General features: G+C 38.6%; 1 protein-coding gene across 1 annotated transcript in view; it reads right to left on the reverse strand.

Moving 5' to 3' along the window:
* The window catches only part of LOC126281590 (protein FAM114A2), a 66,243-nt gene that overhangs the window by 29,866 nt on the left and 18,391 nt on the right, over positions 1 to 17,986 (reverse strand). Inside the window, exons 4-5 of the mRNA XM_049980675.1 lie at positions 16,294 to 16,538; positions 1,105 to 1,210 (exon numbers count right to left, since the gene is read on the reverse strand). Of these exons, the coding sequence (XP_049836632.1) occupies positions 1,105 to 1,210; positions 16,294 to 16,538 (351 nt within the window). The remainder of the gene's footprint in view (positions 1 to 1,104; positions 1,211 to 16,293; positions 16,539 to 17,986) is intronic.

The raw sequence follows: 17,986 nt of genomic DNA on the forward strand, positions 1-17,986 counted from the left end.
AAGTTGTAAGAGCAGTTGAAATGAATGTATAGTGCCTTGAAGAGAGGTTCTAGGATGAGCATCAATAAAAGTAAGTAAGGGTAATCAAAGGAAGTTGAATTAAATTAGGTGATGCTGCAGGGATTAGATTTGAAATTGAGACACTGAGTAGTAAACAATTTCTGCTACTTGGGCAGGTTGAAACAGAGATGATGTAAAACACAGACTTTGCTACAGCAAGGAAAGCATTTAACTAATGAGTAGGCACTGAACTGAACTGTGGAGAAAAGAAATGTGTGGCACAACTTGACTAAAGGAAGGGATTCTATGATAGGACACATTCTTAGGCACCATCAAGTATTAAAGGGAAGTGGGGGTAAATATTGCAGGTCCAGAAGGATGTAGGTTACAGTAGTTATTTGGATATAAAGAGGCTTGCACATGGTAGATTAGCACGGAGAGTAATACTTTTGCAACTGTTATACAAAATCTGGAAAGTGTCACAATTTCTTTAATTTTGGAACCATCCCTCAGTATGTAACTAATCATGGTAAAGTAACATGCAGTCTTTCCTTAAAAACACATTGAATTGGGATGTAACTGATTTCAGTTTCTGTATTCAGGAATAAATGGAGAACAGTACAATACCTTTGTTTTATGGTCACAACAAGATTAGGGTTTAACATTCTGTTGATGGTAAGGTCAATGGAGATTGGGCACAGGCTTGGATATGACAAGGCAGCCATGTCATGTCATTTTTTGAAGTAATCATCCTGGCATTGGCAGTAAAGGATTTAGATAAACTTCTGAATGGTCAGATGGGATTTGAACCCAGTTCCTCTAAAATGCAAGACCATTGCATGAAACAGGGTTGTCACCTTGCTGTGTGTGTTATGGAGCAGAGACAATGTCTACAAAAGTTTTTAATGCATCAAAATACACCACAATGTATATCCTCACTCCATGGCTATGGAGTATTAATGCCAAGTCCCATAAAAATAGGAGTGTTTTTGACTCTTTCAACTTTGCCTATTTTTAAGTGATATTTTTACTGTTTTTATATTTTTATATTTTTGATCTGATAAAAAAAAGTAGCAAAGTGTACACTGAGAAAACACAACATACCTTGAAAATCATCAAACAGTGTTTCGAAATGTGCTTTCCTCAAGACTTCTTTATCTTCATTTAATTTATCTTCCATTTCAGCTCTCTCTTTTGCTTCTCTCAAAACCTGTAACAAGTGCAGTTGCTTCTTAAACATAATGTATTATGGACCAAGAGGGAAGAACAGTAGTGTTGATTTTGTTAGGTTTTTTTTCTACATTTCACTACCTGGGTGATGTAGATTCTATGGTTTGCCCTTTCAGAATATAGGACAATGAATTTTAGTTACATTTTGTAAGATAACAAATTTCAGTTAGTATTCTGTCTTATAACAGCTAACTGATTACATGGTTATGGTCAGCTGTTACATACATTAGGTTGAATTATTGTTATCTATTACTTGTACTTTTCAACACAGTTGTGGTATAAAGACAAAACCCACTTATCATTTCATCTGGCTCCAGCTGCCAGAGACTGGGGTCATGTGTTGGAGAGGGAGGGGTGTGTGTGTGTGTGTGTGTGTGTGTGTGTGTGTGTGTGTGTGTGTGTGTGTGTGTGTGCGCGCGTGCGCAAACTAACTTTCTGACAATCTTTTTGTTGTACCTTTCTACGACTTAGCATCTCTGGTATATGGTGAGTGGCAACTATCATTTCATTATATTGTTACACTCCATCCTGGATTTTCCACAATTTGATTTTATCTGAAATTCCTCTTTTCACTTCCACAACCTTTGCAGAATTGTAATCAATGATGTGATCATTTCTTTTAGTGTATGTTTTGTCACAGTGGGATTATGTGTTGATATTTGTATGAAAGTATTGTCATAGGAGTCACATCGCCCACACTCAACCAAATATACAGTGTGTTTCAAAATTACTTCTACAAACTTTGGGGACAGGTTCCTTACAGTAACACAAGAAAAAAGTTCATATAAACATTTCGAGTTATTGATGAAAGTTGATATTCAATGGCTTTCCAGGTACAACTTCACTTATCTATGCCTCTGTCTGAAGCATTGTATCGTAAGTGGAGTTTTGTTGGCAGCGACACTTTTCAACATTTGTCATTCATCTGTCTTCAATGTGTCCATTGTGTACATGAATTTCAGGTAATGAGTTAACTGAAAGTGCTGTGTTCAGGCATAGCAGAATATTCATTTTGGGAGCATGCACACATTTTGCTCATATGTCTGAGCACGAAGAGCACATTCTATGGGTTGTTGAAGAAGAGCCAGGTATCAATGCAGGGCAAGTGTCCTTGGCAAGTGGTGCATCTCAATGCTCGGCATGGAGGATACTTCACAAGCAACTCAAACATCTGTATCCTCTTCAAAATAGGTGGGACCTCAATTGATGCTGTATCACCCATCACATCTACATACATACTCCACAAGACAGCTTCAGGAGGGCAGCAAATTGCATATCTAGTTTTCCATATGCTCTTCAGTTAGTCTTGCTAGGATAAATAGGATGTGTGCATGTTGTGTGCGGACGCAGGAGAGCTAGTCACAGTTCGCACACAGCTGAATGCGCTTTTGGCTATGATCAGCCACCTTCTTGGGGTGTATCTGTGGTAGAGCATCTGGCGCATCATATGGGACTCCTTGGATGTCATTTGTTTTGCCCATGGGCTCTGCTGCCAAGGCACCACCTTGTGTACCTGACGCAGTGGACCTGTCCTCACAGCACTGTGTGTGGCAAGTGGTAATGTGTTCACACTGCTTGAAGTGGAGGGTCAATTTGGAGACTGGACATCTAGCCTCACCTTTTCGCCCTGTGAGTGAACAGGTGGCCATTTCTTCAGCAGGATCCAAGCAGACACACATGGGCAGGTGTTTGCTCGTTATGGGAGCTCCAACATTTGGCATGCTAAGGAACCCCTTAGAAAGGTAGCATTCAGTGCTGGAAAGAAAGCCAATGTGCAGTTGGTACATCTGCCATGACCCTCATCCACGATGTTGAGGCAGCCTTGCCTGTGGCTATTGAGCACGCATGGTACAGTTGTCTGCAAGTTGTGGCTCACATCAGCACCATCAACACCTGTCGCACAAGTTCCGAGGCCATCCTCAGTTCGTACAGGCAGCTGGCCAAAGTGGTGAAGGCTACTGGCCCCACAAGTAGGGTGCAAGCAGAGCTCACAATTTGCAGCGTTGTTCCCAAAGTTGATCTGGGTCCTTTGGTTTGGAGCCATGTGGAGGGCCTCAGTCAAAGGCTTCATCAACTCTGTGACAGTCTTGGACCCTTCTTATCGGGTGGGGAATTGTAGGATGCATCTCGACAGGTCATGGGTGTACCACTGCCATCCCTGTTTAGGGAACTAGGGATAGTAACTACTGCTTCCCAATATATTTATTCCTTAATGAAATTTGTCATTAAAAATATATCACTTTTTCAAACCAACAGATCAATTCATGGAATCAATACTAGAAATAAGAATAATCTTCACAAGGATTTAAAGTCACTTAGTCTTGTACAAAAAGGTGTGCATTATTCAGGAACACACATTTTCAATAACTTGCCAGCAGCCATAAAAAGCTAAACAACCAATGAAATTAATTTTAAGAGAAGCCTAAAGGATTTATTGGTGGCCAACTACTTCTACTCCATTTATGAATTTCTCAGTAGATACAATCTAACTTCAGCAACAAGTTCAGTGCAGTAATGTGTTCAGTGTAAATAAGTATTTAGTAGTTGTATAACACATTTATTACCTTATAAATAAATAAAAAACTTTTTTATTTTAAATTAAATGCATTATTATTTGTAAAATGATTCTTTCATATAGTGTTCATTAAAAAATGACGACCATGCCACTTGGGACCCGTGGAATGGTACATTAGCTTATTTGTTTGAGTTGTAAATATTTGTCGTGTATTGTTGTTTTTATGACATTTTCTACATCCCGGACGACCTCCTCACTACGGATCAATTGGAATGAAAGTAAATCCAATCTAATCAAAGTTGACTGTTGTTTTTACTGGTCACCAGATTCTGCAGTGAAAGTGTCAGAATCATTCAAAGAAAGTCTACAGTCAAGTGGCACGTAAATACCCAGATCATGCGATAACAGTTGGAGGTTACTTTAACCTACTGAGCAACAGACTGCAACATGTATGCATTCACAGCACTGGGTACAGACAAAGAGTCCTGAGAAACACTTTTGAGCACTTTTCCGAAAACTATGGCAGCCCACACACAATAAAAATATCATCCAGATTCTCACACACAAGGAAACTGATTAAAGGGACCAATTCTTTCCGAATTTGGCCCAATACAACGAATCCAGAACAAGCAGTCAACACTCACGTGGACATTCCATTACTTTATAGTCAAATTAGTTTTAAAGACCCTCTACCTAATAATATACACAGTAGTAATTTCATTATGCACTTAAACATCAGAGGTCTGTCTGAAGGAATGATCAGGAAGCTTTACGATAGAGAAATTTTGCTAGAAAGTGTGAAACAATCTGTGAAAGTAATATGCCTTAATGAACATTGGCTAAAATCTGAAAATATCAGTCTCCTGAATAAACTTACAGGTTATAAACTGGCTACCAGCTTTTGTAGGACCAATGGGTATGGAGGCTCTTGCATACTAGTTCATTCTACAATAGACTATGATATCAGACAGAATTTTAGCCATCTGAATGATGAAGGTACATTTGGAAGTTGTTGTATAGAACTTAAAAAGTATAACATTAATTATCTGCATATATCACACCCCTGGGTACCATATAAGCTCTGCATTTTTAGATAAGTTAGATACATTGCTACATAAATTAAAAAGAGAGAAATTGTACAAGAAAGTGGTTATATGTGATGACTTCAACATAGATGTAAGGACTGATGACAAATTTTCTTCACACTTAAAGAACCTGGTAGCCACAAATGGGCTAAATCTCAATTTTGATCAGTGTACAAGAATTACAGCAACCTCTGCAACATGTATTGACAATATTGTAAGTAAAAATAAAGATGTCAGATCACGGATAGCCTGGGCTTCAGAAGTGGTGATGTTGGGAGTAGGATTAAGGTTTTTTAAGAATAATTGAGAAGCAAGGCTGGAAGTGAGAAATTCCTGGAAGGTTTGGAGAGGGTGATTTTGAGGAAGAAGAGGTGGGTCCCACTGTGACAGAGGACAGAACTGTTTCAGGTAGTGTTCAATTTGGATAGTGTCATGGGGAGTTGGATCATCAGGAGTAGGATTAGGATTATTTTTCTTCATGGCAAAGTGATATTTCCAGCAGAGAGTACGAGTGTAGGACAGTAAATCTTTGATGAGGGCTGTTTGGTTGAATCTGGGAGTTGGACTGAAGGTGAGGCCTTTGGATAGGACAGAGGTTTTGGATTGGGAGAGAGGTTTGGAGAAAAGGTTAACTACTGAATTAGGGTGTTGTGGCTCCAGATTGTGTTGATTAGAATTTTGAGGTTTTGGGGGCAGTGGAGCTGGAAGTGGGAGATTGAGTAGATGGGAGAGACTGGGTCTGTGTGCAATGAGAGGAGGTTGAGGTTTGCTGGAAAGGTTGTGGAGGGTGAGTGAGTTGCCTTTACGGAGGTGGGAAACCATGAGATTGGATAGTTTTTTTTAGGTGTAGGGTGGCATGCTGTTCTAATTTGCAGTTGGCCTGTAGGAGGATGATCTGAACAGCCGGTGTGGAGGTGAGAGAGGAAAGATTGAGGACTTCTATTAAGGATAGGAGTTGACTGGTGTGTTCATTGGCTGAGTTGATGTGTAGGTGAAGGATTAGGTGGGTGAGAGCAATGGATTGTTCAGTTTGGAACTGGTATAGGGACTGATGGAAAGAAGGGTTACAGCCAGAGATGGGAACTTTAAGTGTGAGGCCTTTGGGGGTAATGCCAAATGTCAGACAAGCCTGAGTAAATAAAATATGGGAGCGTAATCTGGCTAGGGCAAAGGCATGTTTGCGGAGGGAATGTGAATAAAACTTAATGGAGTCGTCGTGGGGATGTTATGAGGGTGACATGGTATTAGAAGGTGGAAAGTGTAACGTGAGGATGAAATGAAAATGAAAATATATGGAGAGAGATAAAGGTGAACTACAAAGCAACTGGAGATCTGGTATGAAAAAAAGTTGAAAAAGTGTTGGTTAAAGCTGAGCTATGTTGATCCTGTGGTGAACTTGTGTTGGTAAACAACGATGTGCACAATGGTTAGGTGGTTGTGTTGCCTCCAAAACATGTTAAAGGGTGGAGAAATTTGGGAAAACTTCAAAAAAACTGCATGTAAATGTATTAAAAGGAGTGGTTTTGTGGTGGCAGATTATGAAAATGGGGTAACAATTGTCTGACGAAGAAATAAGACGTTAAAACCTGTGGGAAGCGGCTAAAACTGATCAGTGATTTGGGAAAAATGGAAATGGAAATAAAGCGAAAGTTGTTAGAACTAGTCGAAATGGTTGTTTAATAGGTGAAAGGAACTGTTTGTGAACTGGAAACAGTGTATTTTATAGCAGAGGTAGTGTTGAAAGCAGGAAAAAAATTTTTTGGTTGTGGTTTGGAAGTGGGTTACGTATTATTGAGTATATATAGGTGGGATAAAATTGTATGGTAGATTACGGTAAAAAGGAGAAGGTGAATACAAAGTGAAGCTACTACCTAAAACAGAAAGAGAAAGGAAGATGACAGAAAAGATTTCAAAATGCAACACTGACAATAACAAATGTAATTGTTGGGTTCAAATTAATGATATGAATATAATAGAGGGAAACATTCCACATGGGGAATGTTTCCCTCTATTATATTCAATATTGTAAGTAGTTATAATTATTATGTAAAAGAAAAGTTTCTTCTAGATTTAGGAGTATCAGACCATAAAGCGCTATTTGTATCACTACAGAAGCAAAATTCAGTCTGTAGGAATTTCAGTCAAGAAAATGTGGAAGTATTTTGCAAAAAACTAAGCCAAACCAAGTGGGCAGTCAGCAAACACACTTCTACAAGTGACAATTACAATAACTTTTTAACTGAATTCTTGGGTATATTCAATGAATGCTTCCCTTTTGTAACAGTGAGGACCAGGTCCCAAAAAAAGTAAATCCTGGGTAGCAAAAGGAATTAGAGTGTCTAGTGCTACTAAAAGGAAACTGCATATGGAGGCAAAAGTAAATTGAAGCCCTCAATTTCTTAAGTATGTAAGCGCATACAAAAAAACACTCAACAAAATAGTTATACTAGCAAAATATACTGCGAATAATAACTTCATTTCAAATGCAAAAAAATAAATCAAAAGCTGTTTGGTCCGTTATAAGAAGCGAAGTTGGCAGAGAGAAAATGCCCTTCTAAAATAGTGATAAATGGTAGAGCTGTTACAGAACCCAGAGCCATTTGTGAATCATTCAATGACTTTTTCATAAACTGTAACAAATTTGGTGACTGTTCACCACCAAAAACAAAGCCCAACATGACAGACAGCAATTGCCCATGTTTAAGTTTTCTCATCTTTCCATCTCAGATGTCATCAAAATCATAATGTCCCTAAAAAATTCAAAATCTGCAGGGTGGGATGAGGTCGCCACTGAAATAATAAAAATAAGTCTGTCACAGTATTGCATATCCACTCTCTTTCATAATCAACCAATCTTTTGATGAGGGATGTTTCCCAGATCGATTGAAATATGCAGAAGTTCGGCCCATACATAAAAAAGGCAAACAAGATGAATTGGGCAACTCTAGGTCAATCTCATTGTTACCAATTTTCTCAAAAATATTTGAAAGAGCTGCAAGTGATCAGATCGAAAATCACAATTCATATAACAGCATTATCTTAGGCAATCAATATAGTTTCAGAAAAGGCCGCAGCACAATCCATGCAATAAATGAATTAGTCAGAAAAGGCAGCAGGTGTCTTGATGATTAATGTGTGTGTCAGGCATCTTTTGTGACCTGTCCAAAGCCTTTGACACAGTAAATCATTACCTGCTTCTCCAAAAATTGGCACACTATGGTTTTCAAGGCAAATCTCTTAGCTGGATGTCATCATACTTGGCAAACAGAAAAAGAGTACTTATTAACATCAACGGCAAGAAATTTTTCTCTCTGGCTGGAAACACATTCAATTAGGTGTTCCACAAGGTTCAATATTAGGGCCACTATTTCTGTATTATATTAATGATATGTCATGTCACCCCCTATGAACCATGGACATTACCGTTGGTGGGGAGGCTTGCGTGCCTCAGCGATACAGATGGCCGTACCGTTGGTGCAACCACAATGGAGGGGTATCTGTTGAGAGGCCAGACAAACATGTGGTTACTGAAGAGGGGCAGCAGCCTTTTCAGTAGTTGCAGGGGCAACAGTCTGGATGACTGACTGATCTGGCCTTGCAACATTAACCAAAACGGCCTTGCTGTGTTGGTACTGCGAACGGCTGGAAGCAAGGGGAAACTACAGCTGTAATTTTTCCTCGAGGACATGCAGCTTTACTGTATGATTAAATGATGATGGCGTCCTCTTGGGTAAAATATTCCGGAGGTAAAATAGTACCCCATTCGGATCGCCAGGCGGGGACTACTCAGGAGGACGTCGTTATCAGGAGAAAGAAAACTGGCGTTCTACGGATCGGAGCGTGGAATGTCAGATCCCTTAATCGGGCAGGTAGGTTAGAAAATTTAAAAAGGGAAATAGATAGGTTAAAGTTAGATATAGTGGGAAATAGTGAAGTTCAGTGGCAGGAGGATCAAGACTTTTGGTCAGGTGAATACAGGGTTATAAATACAAAATCGAATAGGGGTAATGCAGGAGTAGGTTTAATAATGAATAAAAAAATAGGAGTGCGGGTAAGCTACTACAAACAGCATAGTGAACGCATTATTGTGGCCAAGATAGATATGAAGCCCACGCCTACCACAGTAGTACACGTTTATATGCCAGCTAGCTCTGCAGATGATGAAGAAATTGATGAAATGTATGTTGAGATAAAAGAAATTATTCAGGTTGTGAAGGGAGACGAAAATTTAATAGTCATGGGTGACTGGAATTCGTCAGTAGGAAAAGGGAGAGAAGGAAACATAGTGGGTGAATATGGATTGGGGGTTAGAAATGAAGAGAAAGCTGTCTGGTAGAATTTTGCACAGAGCACAACTTAATCATAGCTAACACTTGGTTCAAGAATCATAAAAGAAGGTTGCATACATGGAAGAATCCTGGAGATACTAAAAGGTTTCAGATAGATTATATAGTGGTAAGACAGAGATTTAGGAATCAGGTTTTAAATTGTAAGACATTTCCAGGGGCAGATGTGGACTCTGCCATCTGACACCTGTAGATTAAAACTGAAGAAACTGCAAAAAGGTGGGAATTTAAGGACATGGGATATGGATAAGCTGAAAGAATCAGAGGTTGTACAGAGTTTCAAGGAGAGCATAGGGGAACAATTGACAGGAAGGGGGAAAGAAATACAGTAGAAGAAGAATGGGTAGCTCTGAGGGATGAAGTAGTGAAGGCAGCAGAGGATGAAGTAGGTAAAGAGACGAGGGCTGCTAGGTATCCTTGGGTAACAGAAAAAATATTGAATTTAATTGATGAAGGGAGAAAATATAAAAATGCAGTAAATGAAGCAGGCAAAAAGGAATACAAATGTCTCAAAAATGAGATCGACAGGAAGTGCAAAATGGCTAAGCAGGAATGGCTACAGGACAAATGTAAGGATGTAGAAGCTTATCTCACTAGGGGGTAAGATAGATACTGCCTACAGGAAAATTAAGGAGACCTTTGGAGAGAAGAGAACCACTTGTATGAATATCAAGAGCTCAGATGGCAACCTAGTGCTAAGCAAAGAAGGGAAGGCAGAAAGGTGGAAGGAGTATATAGAGGGTTTATACAAGGGCGATGTACTTGAGGACAATATTATGGAAATGGAAGAGGATGTAGGTGAAGATGAAATGGAAGATACGATACTGCGTGAAGAGTTTGACAGAGAACTGAAAGACCTGAGACGAAACAAGGCCCCGGGAGTAGACAACATTCTATTTGAACTACTGACGGCCTTGGGAGAGGCAGTATTGACAAAACTCTACCAGCTGGTGAGCAAGATGTATGAGACAGGCGAAATACCCTCAGACTTCAAGAAGATTATAATAATTCCAATCCCAAAGAAAGCAGGTGTTGACAGATGTGAAAATTACCGAACTATCAGTTTAATAAGTCACGGCTGCAAAATACTAATGCGAAATCTTTACAGACGAATGGAAAAACTGGTAGATGCGGACCTCGGGGAAGATCAGTTTAGATTCCGTAGAAATGTTGGAACACGTGAGGCAATACTGACCTTTCGACTTATCTTAGAAGAAAGGAATATAGATTTATGTATCAGGAAGTCGTTTCTGAAAGTATTTGTATGGAGTATAGCCATGTATGGAAGTGAAACATGCACGATAAATAGTTTGGACAAGAACAGAATAGAAGCTTTCGAAATATGGTGCTACAGAAGAATGCTGAAGATTAGATGGGTAGATCACATAACTAATGAGGAAGTATTGAATAGGATTGGGGAGAAGAGAAGTTTGTGGCACAACTTGACCAGAAGAAGGGATCGGTTGGTAGGACATGTTCTGAGGCATCAAGGGATCACCAATTTGGTATTGGAGGGCAGCGTGGAGAGTAAAAATCGTAGAGGGAGACCAAGAGGTGAATACACTAAGCAGATTCAGAAGGATGTAGGTTGCAGTAGCTACTGGGAGATGAAGAAGCATGCACAGGACAGAGTAGCATGGAGAGCTGCATCAAACCAGTCTCAGGACTGAAGATGAAAACAACAACAACATACTATCCTCTATGCAGATGACTCAACAGTTGTAGTCTGTTGTAAAAATGAGGTAGACCTAATTCGTCATATTGAACAAGCACTTGGGGGAAGTGGAGGCATGGGTCAAAAACAATAACCTGACATTAAATTTTACAAAAAACAGAAATTGTTCATTTCACCACAAAACAATCTGCCCAGTCTGTAAGTGAAATAAGGTATATGGACAAAAAATTAGAGACTGCAGACTGTGTCAAATTCCTTGGCATTTTAGTCAATAAAAACCTGTTATGGAATCACCATGTGGACAACATACTGGGTCGACTGAATAGCCTTGTATATATTATGAATATCTTGTATAGTATTACTGATTTAGCTGTAAGAAAAACTGTATAGTACATATTTTGTCTCAGTCATTAGGTATAGTATAATTTTCTGGGGGTCTGAAAAAACAAATTTACTTAAAGCTTTTAGACTACAAAAAAGAATCATCTGAGCAATGGTGGGAGCAAAACCAAAGCAACATTGTAACCCTTTATTTGTAAAACTAGATCTAATGAGCGTTCCAAGCACATACAGCTATGAAACTCTCACTTTCACAAAAAGAAACCCTCAACTTTTTAAGGGCAACTTCTTCTTGCATCAATATGATACTAGATATAGAACACACTACATGTTACCAGCCCACCATTTAAAATCATATGAAAAAGCCCCATACTATATGGGCATGAAATTTTTAAGTAAAATATGAAAAGATATGGATGACAATTGTAAAACGTACCAAAAGAGACCTGGAAAAATATCTGAAAGATAAATGTTAGTATAGTGTAGAAGATTACGTGAATGGCAACAATGCAATATAATTGTAATTAAAATACCTCTTTGAAGATGTTGCACTGTATATATTATTAGTTTATTGTCTATTATTAGTATTACTATATATAGTGTAAAACTGACAAGTCACCTATGTCACAATCTTTGATTGCATAAGGCATGTTATATGATGATAAAAATTGAATTGAAATAGACTTTGTAGCTACAAATAGGCCTGACCTAATCAACAACGTCAACACCGAGATTGGGATTAGTGATCATGCAACTATGGTTACTAAAATTATTAAATCAGTCAAGAAAACTACAAGACTATTTCTGCTAGAAAGAGAAAATAAGCGTTGTTAGCATCTCACTTAGACAATGAAATTATACCATTTAGTTCCAGTATGAGAGACACAGAAAATTTATGGACAGTTTAAACAGACTGTAAATAGTGGTCTGGAGAAGTATGTGCCTAATATGTGGATTAAGGACAGAAAAGACCCACAGTGGGTGAAATTCGAAAAAGGCTGAGGAAGCAAAGGCTGTTACACTCTCAGTTCGAAAGAAACATACAAATGATGACATGCAAATGTTAGTAGAGACTTGTGAATCTGTAAAAAGATCTATGCTCAAAGCATACGCCACAACTGCCACCATCATACATTAGGAAAAGATCTGGCCAAGAATCCATGGAAATTCTGGTCCCCTGTAAAATCACTAAGCAGCTCTAAGGCTTCCATCCCATCATTTGTTGACCTCTCTGGTGTGGCAGCAGAAGATAACAAGGGGAGAGCAGAAGTTTTAAATTTCATGTTTAAGAAATTGTTCATGAAGGAGAATCGTACAAACATACTGTTGTTTGACCATCACACTAACTTGCATATGGACGACATATTAACAGGCCCTCCTGACACAGAGAAACGACCAAAAGAGTTGAAAACAAATAAGTTGTCAGGTCTGAATGGAGTACCAATTCAGTTTTACAAAGAGTACTCTATGGCATTGGTCCATTAATTAGCTTGCACTTATCACGAATTCCTTTCCCAGAACAAAGTCCCAATTGACTGAAGAAAAAGTGCAGGCTTCTCAAGTGTATAAGAAGGACAAAAGAAATAAGCTGCATAATTATAGACCAATCCTTAATACTGGTTTGCTGCAGAATTCTTGAACATGTTTGAATATAATCAATTTTGTTGAGGCTGAAAAGCTTCTGTCCATGAATCAGCACAGTTTTAGAAAGAATCACTTGTGTCAAACTCAGTTTGCCTTTTCTCATATGATACACTGGAAACTATGAATGGAGGGCACCCGGCAGAGTCCACACTTCTAGGTTTCCAAAAAGCATTTGACACAGTGCCCCACTGCAGATTGTTAACAATGGTATGAGCATACGGAATAGGGTCCCTGATATGTGAGCGGCTCGAAGACTTCTTAACCAAGAGAACCTAGTACACTGTCCTTGTCAGCGAGTGTTCATCAGAGACAATGTTATTATCAGGAAAGCTCCAGGTAAGTTTCATGGCTGCTGTTACTTTCTATATACATGAATGATCTGGTCTACAAAGTACGCAGCAATCTGTGATTGTTTGCTAATGATGCTGTGATGTACGGGAAGGTGTGATTGTTGAGTGACTGTAGGACACAAAGTGACTTAGACAAAATTTTTAGTTGGTGTAATGTGTGGCAGCTATCTCTAAATGTAGAAACATAAGTTAATGCAAATGAATAGGAGAAACAAATCCATAATGTTTGAATACAGCATTAGTAGTGCCCTGCTTGACAATGCCACACTGTTTAAATACCTGAGCATAATGTTACAACACGATATGAAATGGGACGAGCATGCCAGGATTGTGGTAGGGAAGATGAATGGTCGACTTCAGTTTATTGGGAGAATTTTGGAAAAGTGGGGCTCATCTGTAAAGGCGACCACATATAGGATACTAGTGCAACCTTTTCTTGAGTACTGCTTGAGTTTTCAGGATCCACGCCAGGTTCAATTAAAGAAAGACATCAAAGCTACTCAAAGGCAGTCTGCTAGATTTTTTACTAGCAGGTTCAAAAACACACAGATATTATGGAGATACTTCAGGAACTCGAATGGGAATCAATGGAGGGAAGGCGATGTTCTTTACGAGGAATACTACTGAGAAAATTTAGAGAACAGGAATTTGAAGCTGACTGCAGAACAATTACATTGCTGCCAACATACATTTCATGGAAGGACCATGAAGGTAAGATACGAAAATTAGCACTCATATGGAGGCGTTGTAAACAGCTATTTTTCCCTCATTTTATTTGCGAGTGGAACAGGAAAGGAAATGACAGGTAGCGGTACAGACAACACTTTGCCACACACTGTACGGCAGCTTTCAGAGTATGTATGTAGGTGTAGATGTAGATGATGCCCTCTGAGCCATTAGCTACCCAACTCTAACCTCTCTTCCTACTTCTTATCTCTCTCACCTACCCAATCACCCAACCCAACAAAATCTCCAACCCTAGCCTAGGTCACCTGCTTAACTGTAATTCCAGAATTGCAGCCTAGCTGGCACAAAATAGGTGAACAAAGGGTGGTGTATTTTTATGAAAGCTAGTAAGTTTTCATTCTCTTTTGTGGGTGTACAATGGTTCTGCTATTCAGTGAGTGGTCTCCTTTACTCCTAAATTACTTAGGTTAAAGTTTATGTAGTGTAGTAAGTGATATTCAAATAGTTTACAAGTGCAATGGCAAAATCTATATGCTTAGGCTATGTTACTCTTAACTGGGAAAGAAACACACAGAATCAAACACTGGAAAGTCTGGTTGAAATATCAACACTGTTGGAAAAGATAAAGTGCTACTTACTGTAAAGATGACACATTAAGTTACACACAGGCACAATTAAAAGACACCTACACATAAGCTTTCGTCCACAGCCTTCAAGAAAAAGAAAGAGAACCACGCGCCATTCATTCACAAAGCAAGCACACCTTACATACACGACTGCCAACTCTGGCAGATCAGACCAGAATTTCTGAGCTGCCCAAGCTGTAGAGTTTTGTTTATAATCAAAAATGTACAAACATATGTATCCAGTTTGCAGAATGACCACAGAATATGCTTTGTAAATAAGAGTGAAACATGTCTGATGTAAAATTTTCTTTAATTAATCACACTAGGCTTAAGACGGAGAAACCAATAATAATTGATTCTAACAATTGCTTTGGAAGATACACATGCAAACAAACCTATGAATATATTTCAGTTAAGTAGCTGTCCCATGGAACACCTCAATTGTGAGAACCTGAAGATAGAAGCACTTATATTACTAAACAACCATCCTGGTTCACAGTACCAACTGGAGGTTGCCCAGCTAGTGGATTCCAGGGATTTAAAAAAATCTGCTTTTCAATACTTTGCATAATTATTGACCAAATTTAAAATGCTGTCATAACCTACCTATTAAGAGGTATAATCTTACATTAAAGGTTTAACACAATAAGATAAGTATTACAGATAGAAACTGTGTGTATGTCTTGAGGCAGAGTCCCTCACCACCTGCAAATATCCTGAGTATATTCATCCTTTATTCGAGAACGAAATCACCCAGTGACTTGCAATAAACTTTACATACAATTTCAAACCTTTACAATTTTTTTTCACATACTTCCCAACAAAATGACGACAGGGGTAAAGTATCAATACAACATTTTCACTGTTCATGTAATCAAACTGCTGCTCTCAGGAATCACATTTTAATTTATTACTTGTACTAACTCTATTTGCAACACATTTTGCAGACGGAATCCACATATACCAGTAAATGCATCAGCAAAATTATACAATGGTTCAGCACATAGTTCGCGATATGGAATGTCGTGTGAAAACTAGCTTTCAATTCAAGTGGAGCAGAAATTACCAGGGCAATAGACATCCAGTGTTTGATAATGAGAGCACCTAGCAACTTCCAACAACTTTAAATATAGTTTTACCCGTTTCTAAACTTTTTCTCACTTCCAAGCTGAACGCCAAACATTTAACAGATAAAATTATTTGTAAAGTAATCAGAAGTTTAAAGCTTTTTCATTCATGGAAGATCAACTCTTCAAAAACTTGGGGTGGGGGTTACTGGTTTATTCTTGAAACACATACATACACGATATGAAGAACATGCTTAGTGATCATATCCCTGTGAATGTCTGATTTTCCCAAATTTACTTGGCTCTGAGCACTATGGGACTCAACTGCTGTGGTCATCAGTCCCCTAGAACTTCAACTGCTGTGGTCATCAGTCCCCTAGAAACTTAGAACTACTTAAACCTAACTAACCTAAGGACATCACACACATCCATGCCCGAGGCAGGATTCGAACCTGCGACCGTAGCAGTCGCATGGTTCCGGACTGCGCGCCTAGAACCGCCAGACCACCACGGCCGGCCCCAAATTTACTGCTTACTTCTGTTTTAACAGTGCTCTTACAGTGCTTACTTCTGTTTCAACAGTGCTTTTAGAGCACATCAGAGATTGTAAAACATGTTACTACATTAAGGTAATGACTTTGGAGATTATGAACTGTGCTGAATACATCTTTTAGCACTGGTTATTAGAAATAAGTATACAGAAATCTAAGAAGTAAGTAATAAACTTACCTGTGAGAGGATAATTTTCTCTGAGAAAATCTCTCTCTTTTTTCTCAGACCGGGATCACCCTCTTGTAACACTTCCATTGTCTTTTTTCCTATAGTTTCCAATGTGTCAAGACCACCAGTAATTACTTTGCTTCCTGTGGACTCCACAAGCTTTGTTATTGTGGACACACCAGAAAAGACACGGCTGAAGCCAAACAATCCTGCACCATCTTGTGATTGACTTTCTGTCGATTTTTCCTCTGGAACTGAGAAATGAAGAAACAGTGTGTAAGACAGGGGATATTTTTTTAAAAAAATGCATAAATATTCCTACATACAACTAATTTGATGGCTGTTTTTCAGATTTTGTCTATAAACAATAATTTTATCTTGGAACTCTTCCATTTGGTCCGTGTTTGCATAGAAAAACAACAATATCAGAAGTTGAGTCCGCCTTGATGCAAAACACCTTGTTATATGTTTAATTTCTTTATTTTCCCATACTAGTTTCGGCGACAAATATCACCATCATCAGTGGGCTTTTTTAATCTTATTTATTGCAAGTTACATAATGTTTTTGAGCATTATTTTTGCTGTCTGCAGCATATTTACTCCGTGCTTATGTCACCGTTTTTATTCACGAACATCATGTCATCTGTAAAGTTCGTTGGATGGTGTGGAGACGCTTTTATATACACAAAACAAAGTGCGAAAGACACTCATTACAAGCAGCATGTTGTAATTGAATTCTTGGTTATGAAAAAAGAAACCATGGTGAACATCCATAAATTTGTGTGTTTAATGTATGGTCATGATGTAGATGACCGGATGAAGGCTAAACAGAGTTCTGGCTTGGAACGTGAGGGACAGTGGATATATTTAAAGGCACACTTGGCCAGCTAAAGTGGGTCAACTAGATGGGTGGAGAAGCCAAGCATGCAGCCCAGACATGCAGAAAATGACTGATGGAGACAGCTGAGTGGGGAAAATCCATAACAAGGGTGAGCAAAGCCGTTCTCTTGCTGGACGCAGTGGAAATATGGAGGCACCAGTGACTTGAAAAGAGAATGAATCATGCTACTCCCACAAAAAATACATAACATGCCTTACAAAAACATGACACACCATAAAAATGACAATGATGAGATGAGCTCATTATAATTTTAAACTGTGTACTTCAAAAGTTATAAATGTTTTAATTATAGTAGTTTATAAAATTAATACCAACTGAACCACTGAATCAATTTACTTATGATACATCATATGAAAGCTGTGACATCTGTTATAACAACAACACATTACTTTTACAATAAGGCACGAATAAACAAAATAATTTACAAAATACAAATCAGGCCCACAGGTCACCAGAGTTCGCCCAAGGCCAGATTAAACCATCAGTTACAAGTAGTATGATCCAATGCTCATCTTCCAATCAGGTAACCTGTTAAATAATTGAACAGGTTCCAAATAGATAGTAATATATATGGAAACCAGTGAAATAGTTCACATTACTACAGTGCTTTGTCCGTGAATTGATAAACATTTTGTTGGATGCCTTCAGTCCAGTTGTATTCTCAGTTTACTACCACTCTTTTGGAACACGATGTTTGACCACAAATGTAACACTGCGCAGTTTCGTTACTTTCGTCTCACACAAAACATCACCACAGATAACAAGATTTCTGTCTTATTTATTGTTGACAACCACAAGCAA

This window comes from Schistocerca gregaria, chromosome 7 (genome assembly GCF_023897955.1).
Source record: "Schistocerca gregaria isolate iqSchGreg1 chromosome 7, iqSchGreg1.2, whole genome shotgun sequence".
Classification (NCBI taxonomy): Eukaryota; Metazoa; Arthropoda; class Insecta; order Orthoptera; family Acrididae; genus Schistocerca; species Schistocerca gregaria.